The following is an 11576-nucleotide window of genomic DNA, read 5'->3' as shown; positions in this document are numbered from 1 at the left end:
TTCCTCTCAGCTTCAGCTTCCATCTCACAGGCAGACAGTGCTCAATATTGTTGCAATACAGCAGAGCGCAGAGAGCTGCAAAAACGGTTTGCAAGAAGACAAATTTCATTTCTCCTGTCCTGTGTTCGTTACTTGTCTCACACTAGTAACTGCTCCATTTATTTAAAGTAAGCTCTGGAGGTGGAGTTCTCTTCCAGTCAATATCTCCTCCATAGCCTGGAAGAGGTCATATACATATAAGAAAAACATGCATTTCTCAGGAACAAAACATCAGATCGCAGATATCAAGGTATCATTTTACTCAGCTTCCTATTACTTACATGCTAATATAGCTGGCTTAGGAGGGTTGATCCTGCTGACAGATTACCAGTCTTAATGAATCGGCGCCTAAATATCCCTTTGTAAAGTTCAGCATAAGACCGTTTTCACACATGTGCATGCAAAATTGTATTTTATATACAGAAAAAGCAGTCTGGTATTTTTTTACATCAGAATGCAATCTGCATGTCTATTTTGTCAATCCATATGCCATCCGTTCTTTACATGAGCAATTTAATAAAATGACAAATACAGTTTCCATCTTTATAGTTGTAATGTATCTGTAAAAACCTCGATATGCCATACAGATGGTAACCCACATGTGATTTTTTTTTTTTACACCTATGGACTTCTAATGGGCTAGTCTGATCCAGAATGCGCATCAAAGTAGTGCATGTTGTTATTTTATTATTTACATGTGGACCATGGGTTCGTGTGTGAAAAAGTTTACGAGAACTACCACATGGACTTGCACTGATCCTTGGGCTATCCACATTCCATCAGTTTTGCATACACACAGCACAGGGACATTTAATTTTCTTGTCTGAACGAGACTTAACTAATAGAATCAGTCAAGACACTTGGAAACAAAAAAAAAAAAAAAACCCTAGCAACAAACAATTAAAAATGCAGTTCTGGACTATAACAGCACGTTCTTAGAATGGATTAAAATCAGACGTGTATTTTTTCACAACAATATTCGAAGGCTGGAACTTTGAAGCAGGAAATCTATGTGAAAATTTTTCGATGCCTGCTAATGGAATTGTCGAAAACCCCATTAACATGCACAGGATGCGAATTTCACTTGTATTAAGGTGCACAGTCCACATGAAATTCCACGTCTGAACATACAGCCGGCAAGTCAGGATCAGAAGTAGTGCAGTATATATAACAAAACTAATTATGAAGATTCTAAAATATAAAATTTTAGAGACTTAAAAAGAGTAACTACATTTGGAATATGGCTCTTCCTATTTGGAAGGCACTTTAATTGCCCGCTGACCAGCGGGTGTTCGGATTCTGAGATGCGTGTCTGAGTGCTCACACAGACTGGCGTATGGATTCAATAGAAAGAATGGGCTATGCTTTCTACTACATCTGTACTCCGGTCTATGTGAGAGCTTAAACATGAGTTCTGTGCTCCCATCTGCTGAGCTTTGCAATGTTCAGGGGTCTATAGAGCGATCGATCAATGGGGGATGTCTCAGAGCCCGGACTCCCAAAAAGAATCTACAGGCAATTTAAATTCCTGACAAATATACAAAAAATATTCAGAGCTTATTGTTTAAATGATTACTCAATTAATGTAATCAGTCATTGTATGATGGTCATAAAAAGGATCGAGATAGGGTTTATCCAAATACTGTTACTAGATTAGGATGAACCACGAGATGGATCATACTTCTTATCTCTACAGATTAATACAAAATTCCACAAATGCAAATCCATTTTGAGCTTTGCATAACAAATGTCAATCAAGTGTAGTGCAATAGAATGATAATAGTGAACATAAAAACATGAAAAATACCAAATTTCAATAAACTACTAGAATAATGAGAAACATACACATACTGGAAATCTCTCTTTTATTTTACCATAGAAATCGGTACAGTTTATAATTAAACACTAGCATATGTTCAAAAAAATCCTCAATTCTACACAGCAAAAGATTTTACTAAAAATTTGAAGTGTTCTAATAATACCATGTAACAGAAACTATTGAGTTGTGCATAAATTTATGTTACAAGATAACATACACACAACACTCAGTATGTCAATTTGACAGATACAAAAACATCGGCAGTGAAAAGTAACACACGCATTGAAAGCGTGATTAGAAATAGAGCGGAATGTCCTTCCCTTCATGATTTCTTTTATTTCATCAAAATTTATTTTTATACATGCCACTCATCAAGGTCCTCAGTCCCTCACCCACAAAACACAGGCTTTACAGCATTTAGAGCATACCCAAAGCTTTGCTTACTTGAGATCAAAGGGCATCAATGGACCCATCACACAGAGGCAAATCATGTCACAATTTTTGAAAAAAAAAAAAATAGAAAAAAAAAAAAAAGTCATTGATTTACAAGCAATAAAAATAGTAGAAAGGCCAGCAAGCATTTCCCTTGGAATGAATACAGACGTCAGTTTATGATTTCCTAAATCCATTTAGTGGCCCAGAACAATCTTTCCTTAATTCGTTCACAGTAGCTTCTTTTTATTTAAAGGGCTATAGCATCAAACAAGGTGTCAGCTGCCATGTTTTCAATATCGAAAATGAAGGTTTATATATTAACAGGGATAAATGTAATTAAGAAGAACCATCAAAGCACAGCTTTTGACAGCTCCTTTATTGTCACTTGCAGGCACCTTTTATGTTGCACCCACACAAAATCAACCTGAGAATTAGTTCAAACATTTCTACATTGACATCTTAAATGTAAAACATTCCTTAACTGTAGCATCCAGCAAGGAAGAAGAGTCCACGCACCAAGAGAGCAAAATCAAAATGAATCAAATTCAATTAAAAGGTAAAAAAAAAAAAAAAATTAATGGAAAAAAACAGAAACCATTGTTTTAATTTTTTATTTTATAAATCAATAATCTGCTTCTTTCTCCAATAGGATTGATCATTCATTCTCAAAATTCTCAATTCATGGGTAAAATCTGCCTGCAGTGATGACAGACTTTCCCATTACAGAGATTGGATATGATAGTTGCTACTGATTAGATTTTATGTAGAGGGGAAGGTTGGGGGGGGAGGTGAGACTATTAGCAGAGCACCTCTCTCCCCATCCGATTTACATAGGCAATGACAGTCGCTACTGATAAAATTCTATGTATATCGGATGGGGAGTGTGAGGGGTAGGGAGGAGCTCTGCTAATAGTTTCCCCCCATCCCTCCTCTCTACATAGGAGATGATAGTCGCTACTGATTAGATTCTATGTAGAAGGGACTTGAGAGGAGCTAGATGCAGAGCTCCTTTCCCTCCCATCTACATAGAATCTTATCAATAGTGACCATCATTTCCCATCTCAGTAATGTAAAAATATGAATACAAATTTTACCAGTGAATTGAGAATTTTGAGAATGAATGACCAGTCCTGGAGGGGAATGAAGCAGATTTCCTTAATAAGATATTACAAAGTTGCTTATTTTCATGCATATTATAGATTTAATAAATGAAAGTTAAAACTATGGTTGCTCTTTAAATTCTTCATGTTACAGTAAAATTCCTTTTAGTGGGCATTAATACAAATGGTGTCAGATTATTTGATATTCTGGATTATTAGATATCCGTTAAACGTACATACAAAGTGTTTGTAATGGTGGAGGACCTTTAGGGAGACAGCAAAAATATATTAACCCAAAATATGTTACTCCCCTTATGATCCTGTGGAATTTCTTAGTTGATTCCCAGTTTGATCTCTGGGCAATCTCTGAATTATCAGATACAAAATTAAAAGGAATTTAACTGTAGTTGTGTATGATTATTTTTTTCACCAAAATAGCCAAGAATTTAAAAATTATATTCCTAAAATTAAGTAGGAATGTCAATAGTAGCAGACAGATTAAAATATTCTTTATTCTACACCAGATTATCATAAAGATGCACCTGTCACATGTCCACTGCTGAGGAGAAGGTTTAGCGAGATGAGCTACTAGATCACTTAGCACTCGCAGCACAAAGTGCCATGGCACTTATCTTTAAGGAATTGTATTATGAGCAACTCTAATATATTGTGATTACCTAAATATTTCCTACTGCTAGGTGAAGGGAAGCCAAGGAGAACAGAGAAGCCTCAGAGAATAGCAAGCTCCTCATGTCTTTCTAAAACCGAAAACAATCTGTACAATAATCGGCAACCCTGGGGACCCAACATTCCCAGCAGCTTTCCCGTTCTAGGTTTGCCTCTATATTTTGCAATAGGAAAAGCTGACTTGACATTGTTGATACTTAATGGGATTTCTTGCAGAGAGATTACACCCAAAACTTAAAACACAAAAAATGGCCATATATATTAAACCAGAAGTTAAAACAGCAGCCAAACTTTGGTAATTAGGTCTTAAATTAACACTCCAGACAAAACCTCCTTCTTTAGGCTATGTCCACATCGCACTTGTGACGTACGTTCAGGATGTATGCCGTATAAGCTGTCAATGTACACAATAAACATGTTCCCTAGGAATAGAAAACTAAATGATAAATGAAGAAAATGTGCATATAAATAAATTCCTAAATATCTTTAATTAGCAAATCACACTCATTTTGTATGTGGAGGTAATAACTGTAGAATTAAAATGGCCTCTGTATTGTTACACTGACAGACATGTGTCCTAGAATGTTAATATAGGTGCCTGAGCATGTGCAGTAGAATTTCCGCACCATCACTTGTGTGGGAAGTTGTGCCGGAAGTGGATATTCTGATGCAATACTGGAGACACCGGGGGTGCTGAAGAAGACCAGGCTGTTCACACTGCTGTCCAACACGTCCATCTGATCTGATACTGGAGCCACCAGGGGTGCTGAAGACAAGGCTGCTCACACTGCTGTCCATCACATCTATCTGATCTTATACTGGAGCCACCAGGGTTGCTGAAGACAAGGCTGCTCACACTGCTGTCCATCACATCTATCTGATCTTATACTGGAGCCACCAGGGTTGCTGAAGACAAGGCTGCTCACTCTGCTGTCCATCACATCTCTCTGATCTTATACTGGAGCCACCAGGGTTGCTGAAGACAAGGCTGCTCACACTGTTGTCCATCACATCTATCTGATCTTATATTTTAGCCACCAGGGATGCTGAAGAAGACAAGGCTGCTCACTCTGCTGTCCATCAAGTCTATCTGATCTTATACTGGAACCACCAGGGGTGCTGAAGAAGACAAGGCTGCTCACTCTGCTGTCCGTCATGTCTATCTGATCTTATACTGGAGCCACCCGGGGTGCTGAAGAAGACAAGGCTGCGCACTCTGCTGTCCATCACGTCTATCTGATCTTATACTGGAGCCACCCGGGGTGCTGAAGAAGACAAGGCTGCTCACACTGCTGTCCATCATGTCTATCTGATCTTATATTTTATCCACCAGGGATCCTGAAGAAGACAAGGCTGCGCACTCTGCTGTCCATCACGTCTATCTGATCTTATACTGGAGCCACCAGGGGTGCTGAAGACAAGGCTGCTCACACTGCTGTCCATCACATCTATCTGATCTTATACTGGAGCCACCAGGGGTGCTGAAGACAAGGCTGCTCACACTGCTGTCCATCACATCTATCTGATCTTATACTGGAGCCACCAGGGGTGCTGAAGAAGACAAGGCTGCTCACACTGCTGTCCATCATGTCTATCTGATCTTATACTGGAGCCACCCGGGGTGCTGAAGAAGACAAGGCTGCTCACTCTGCTGTCCACCACGTCTATCTGAATTATTTGAAGAACTGTGACTTAGAAATATCTTGACAGTAAGTGACACAGGTTATTACCAGGTGACAGCAATGGAGCTTCCTACTGCACATGCTCACAGGCATCTGTCAGAGAAACAAGATGATTGCCATTTTAATTCTACAGTTCCCTCACTATAGAAAATCAATGTCATTTCCTAATTAAAAGGTATTTAGAAATGTATTTTTAATAACATTTCCACGAGTTATATCTTTTTGTTTCTACTCCGAGAAAATCTCTTTAAAAACGGTATAAATGTGTTCATAGGGTTATATCAGCCTAACATATTACAAATTAATGTCCTTTAGGCCTCTATCTGGCTGGTATATTGAAAAAAAATAGGTTATACCACTGTATAGCATTCAACAGAGCGTCTGTTCGGTGTATATATGTCATTGTGTATATATTTAAGGGAGACAAATGTGATCTGAACTGAGCCTTAATATTTTATGGTCATTTAACATTTTGTTTGGAAATGTGCTTTAAAAGCTATTAAAAAGGCACAGCCTATACGATCCTGACCCAACATTATGTAGACAGCAGGTACAAGATTCATTTTCTGATTAGTATTCATCTCTTTTTTTATGCAAATCAGTCTATAATAACCATAATGTGGCAGGGGACCTGTAACTCATTAATACTTGAAAACAAGAAAATGACCTGTAAATAACTGTTTATAATACTATGTAAATGCGCAATGCACACAAAATGAATAAAGTATGTAACGTCAAATAAAGTTTGTTCGGTAATCAGTGAGGGTAACAACATAAAGAATGACCTAGAGAAGAACTCACCAAAGTGCACTAGACATCACAGATTCTGCGGTTCATGCGCGCTCTGTACAGCATATGGAAAGCACATTACGTGTTGGATGTGTGCTGGATCTTGGCACAGGAGGAGTTTTAATACTCCAGTGCATCAATATTCAAACAGAAAATTCACTGAGTGCCATAAAAGCATTGCAACTAGAGTATTCCAAAACAATACATTAGAACAAATACCAAAAGACCTTCCGAAATCTCTTCGGAGCCTGAATGTGTCACTAAAAGTGCATTTACACTGAAAGATTATAGTGAACAAGCGCTCCTGGGAATGCTCGTTCAAAAAAAAAAAAAAAATCTTTCGGTGTAAACTGGCTGCGGATCACCCAACAAACAAATCACTCATTCATCGGCTGACATTTTTTAGCAGGCTTAAAAATTATCAATGGGCAGTGTGTCGTCCTGTGTAAACAGCAGCCTATGACTACTAAACGATCTATTACAGATCGTTCAGCACAGTCGGCCTATATAAACAGCCTTTTAAATGGCCGTTGATCAGAAAATATTTACTCATCAGCGGTCGTTTATTGCTGACAGTCAATTCATTTGCACGGACCCAGGGAATATCATACTAATGCTAGGTATACAATGGTGGAGGAAATCAGAAAATATAGCAATGGTCACAAATGGGAAGTAATCACGACGGTCATGAAATCCTGCTAATGACTATCCACAATCCAACCAATATGTTTATTACGATAGTAGTATGTTAATATTATGCAAAGAATATGGGTCAGTTTACACAGACATACAGGCGACACTAACCCATCGGTGGTCGCTTGATTGCCGGTTCACACAGGCAGACGAAAGCAAACTACGCGCACTGTGCAATCTAGACGAGATCGCTCAGTGCACATAGGCTGCCATTGTTCTAGGCAGTGCTGCATAAAAGATCATTTCATCCGATGAATGAGCATTTGCTTGTTCAGACTGTTAACACGGCAAGATAATCATGAAACGAGCGTTTTCAACAACGCTTGTTCACGATTATCTTGCAGTGTAAATGCCCCTTAAGTCCTATCATGTGAACAGAACATTGGTTATTTTATCGAGATGAAAACAATCCTGCACATGAATGGATGAATGGGGAACCCAGACAGATGTCTATCACACACCACTGTGGAAGGCTGGTTGACTGCACCTTTAGGCCATAGCCCACAGGTTTATACATAACCTAACCATCAACTTTCCTAGATTATGCTACAAACCTACACGTCTGTTTTAAGGAATGTACTTTCCCAAAGGTTTTTTGGTATCTGTTGCTTATATGTCACAGCACACAGTGCGGGCCAGGTATGAAAATGATAACATTTCAATTTAGTCCAGTCCCCAATGGGTTACCATGTACTACACCACCGTTTTCTCCTGTACTAGTGTATGCACATGGCACCCTCGGTAGTTATTTAGACCATGTTCCATCTTTGCTTTCCAAAACACTTTGATTGTACTAAAGAACACATAACCAAAAAAAAGCAGAACAAAAAATAATGGAAACGGTCACAAAAATACAAATAAAAATAGAAGGTGTTTTTAACTATGTTGAGAGGTACAACACACATATGCCCCTCACCAGGAGAGGGAGATTAAGTTCCAGTTTTAGTTCAGTTTCTTTTGTTCATTATGGTATTCTTCCACGTCTTCAGGTGTGAAATCAGTACAGAAACCGTTCGGGGCAGTGGCAGGAGAACTATCCACACATGTTTCAGAGTCCACCATATTTGGATAAAGAAACATTTCAGCAAAATTTGGGTTTAAAGCCGCAAACCTGTCAAAGTCCACTGGAAAGAAAAAAAGTGAAATAATGTGAATATCCTAGAATAAAGAAAAACAATCTGATTGCAGTACTGTACAACACATAGGTGTGAAATTGGTTGGCATATCTTGGCGATCAGCTGGCACTTAGTAACTTGCATACTTCTAACCATTGACTGCATAATGGTAATTGGGAACCTTAAGGCTAAATAGCTTCAACTACATGTTTCTTGTAGTTTTCCACACACAAGCATTGTAAAATGTTGCAAGGTTACATGTTCTTTTTTTCTTGCTCGTTTTTCACCTTTGAGGATGGGATTGGCAGAAAAAAAACTAAAATGACAATTGTATAATTGTATTCTCTCTCTTACATTTAGGAGTCTACTTTTTTTTTTGTATATCAATAAGAGCCAAATATTAAAAAGAAAGAAAACAAAAAAAGTTATATGTTCTAATCATGCCAAGCATGCTTTCTTCTTTATAACAAACATGCCACGGTAAAATAAGTTACCCTTCTTACACATCATTATATTGCCCAGCGGAAAAGAACATAGGTACACAGCTCAGATGAAAATAGAGTATGCGATTTTTTGCAAGTGCACTAAACCTATTCTGTACAAACCCCCCCAAAAAATTATACATTCATTTATAATGGAAAATGTTCTCATTGGAGCTGCACTCTATCTGCACTGTATTATTTAGAATAATGTAGCGAGCTTGGCTGCAGGCCTATGTAAAAGCACAGATAAGACTAAATTTGCACATAAAATCCTCAAAGAATCAATGGCTTACCATATGTGATTTTACCCTTCTCATCCTCGTCTATTGCTCTAAAAAGATCTGTTACATTCAGTTCTGACACTCCCAGTGCAGTCTTCAGAATCACCGCCAGCTCCTCTTCTACTATAGTTTTAGCATTTTCTGACTGATACATCTATAAGAGAAGAAAATGGATAATGTAATTCAACAGTGAAAGGCTGTAAAAATGTGGATCTAGCACAGCATGAAACATTACAGTCATGCTAAAGAAAATCTGTCACTAGGTTCTTGTTACCCCATCTGACAACAGCATGATGTAGGGCAGAGTCCCTGATTCCAGCGATATATCACTTACCGGGGGCTTGTGTCAGTTTTGATAAAATTCATGTTTAATCTTCTGCAGTTCTACCAGTTTTCTGAATGTTGAGCTCTGTGTAAGCCCATCCACACCACTGATTGGCAGGTTTCTGTGTACACTGTGGATAGGCAGAAAGTGGCCAATCAGTGGTTTAGGCACAGGTCATAAATATGGAGGACTTCATGGCAGCAGGTTTACCAATCCTTTATTGATATCTCCTTCTGATAAAACACTGATTTTATAAAAAGTACACTAAAAAACAGCCAAGTAATTGACCCATCACTGGAATCTACTGTCTACATGATGCTGCTCTCAGACCAAGTGGCAAAGGTGACAGATTCCCTTTAAATGCCACTGAACAATAATCCTGCCATTGAGATCAATTTTGATTGGACTGCAGCTGCTACACAACAGGTTTTTTTTTTTTAATGAACACTGAGAAGCCTCAAAAAAGAAGAGAATAACCATTTTTTTTAAATGATTGGAAAGGAATTAAATGTTTTAACCTCTTAGTGAGGCAATTTTTTTTGGTGGGGTTGTTTTTCGCAGGACGTTTTGTATTTTGAATGGCACCATTCATTTTACCATCTAATTTACTGGAAACCAAGAAAACATTTCCAAGTGTGCTGAAGCAGTGAAAAATTATCCAATGTTTTTATAGCGTTCGTTGTGCTGTAAAATATGACCTGTCAACAGGCCTCTGCAGGTTAATACAATTATGGTGAAACATGTCCAGTTTTTTTGTTAGTTTAGTGGTGAAAAAAGGGATTTTTTTTTATTTTTTTACTTTTTTATTCATGGAAATGCGTGAAGGCATTTGTGCTGAACTGCCATTTTCATTGATATAATTTTACAATACATAGATTTTCACAAATTTTTTTGGGGTGGAAAAAGTGCCCAAAAAATGCAATTCTGGAATTTAACATATGGTTAGAACATGTCACCAATTCTTTAAGTAAACATTAGTGATGAGTGAGCATGCTCGCCACTGCTCTGTACTCGTCCGAGCATCTCAGTACTCGAGATGCTCGGAGCTCGCCGAGTACTTTCGAGATGCTCGGGCGGGAGCTCGGGTCCCCGTCCTGCATGTTTGGTGCTCTTTAGAGAGCCAATCATGCAGGGATTGTCTGCCACTGACTGTAATGTCACAGCCATGGTGGTTGTGGCATTACAGTGATTGCCCAAATCGATGGGAACAGTGCTCACGGTGAAACATGAAAAGCCGGCAATTCATCAGCGGCATACACCAGTACCTGACAATTTAGAACAGAAAGCCGGCCGGCTTTTTTAAAGAGACGGGTGCATGAAAATCGGAGGGCACTAGTGTGTTCCAATTGCCCTGCTATGTTTTTCATGCACCCTCCTATATACCCTGCCTGCCTGTCTGCCTATATATATTCTGCCTGCCTGACGTTTAATTCAGCACCGTTCCCATCGATTTGGGCAATTTTTGACCTTCTGCAGACCGCCGGGGGGGACCACCAGAAAAATGCTCGAGTTTCCCATAAACTTACATTGGGCTCGTTGCTCGGGTCGAGCACCCGAGTATTCCAATGTGCTCGACACGAGCTTCGAGCACCCGAGCATTTTAGTGCTCGCTCATCACTAGTAAACATATTTCTAAAGGTGCTATTGACATGACATTCTCACCAGGGCTGTGGAGTCGGAGTCGTAGAGTCGGAGCCCATTTTGGTGGAGTCGTAGTCGGTATAAAATGGACCGACTCCAACTCCTAAAATATATATAAAAAATTGGGTACAGTAGTACAATGCAATTTGTGGGGAATATTTTTTCATAAGAATTTGGGAAAGCTATGAAATGTCCTATAAATGTCTGTCCTATTCCTGATCTAAGGGTCTAGACTTTTAGCGGAGATGAATCTGTGCTACAGTAAATTTATCACTTAAACATGAGTCATGTATGAGGGAGCCGGAGTCGTGGAGTCGGAGTCATGGAAATTGAGGAGTCGGAGGTTTGGCTTACTGACTCCACAGCCCTGATTTCACAAGATGTCAATAACAACCCAATCTACATAGGCAAAGAAACCAAAACTATAGATGTCTATGCATTAAGTTATGTGTAATAATGAGAAATGACACAGGAAAAAAAAGTATTGC

General features: G+C 38.7%; 1 protein-coding gene across 1 annotated transcript in view; it reads right to left on the bottom strand.

The window, feature by feature from the left end:
- Positions 1 to 5689: 5689 nt before the first annotated feature.
- Positions 5690 to 11576, bottom strand: part of LPCAT1 (lysophosphatidylcholine acyltransferase 1) — a 107736-nt gene continuing 101849 nt past the window's right edge. Inside the window, exons 13-14 of the mRNA XM_073678617.1 lie at positions 9135 to 9276; positions 5690 to 8368 (exon numbers count right to left, since the gene is read on the bottom strand). Of these exons, the coding sequence (XP_073534718.1) occupies positions 8187 to 8368; positions 9135 to 9276 (324 nt within the window). The 3' untranslated portion in view covers positions 5690 to 8186. The remainder of the gene's footprint in view (positions 8369 to 9134; positions 9277 to 11576) is intronic.

The sequence above is a fragment of the Phyllobates terribilis genome, unplaced genomic scaffold (genome assembly GCF_046119375.1).
Source record: "Phyllobates terribilis strain yellow unplaced genomic scaffold, ASM4611937v1 Scaffold_4__5_contigs__length_816908805, whole genome shotgun sequence".
Classification (NCBI taxonomy): domain Eukaryota; kingdom Metazoa; phylum Chordata; class Amphibia; order Anura; family Dendrobatidae; genus Phyllobates; species Phyllobates terribilis.
The sequence above is the reverse complement of the archived record's forward strand: the minus strand, read 5'-3'. Positions and strand labels throughout refer to the sequence as shown.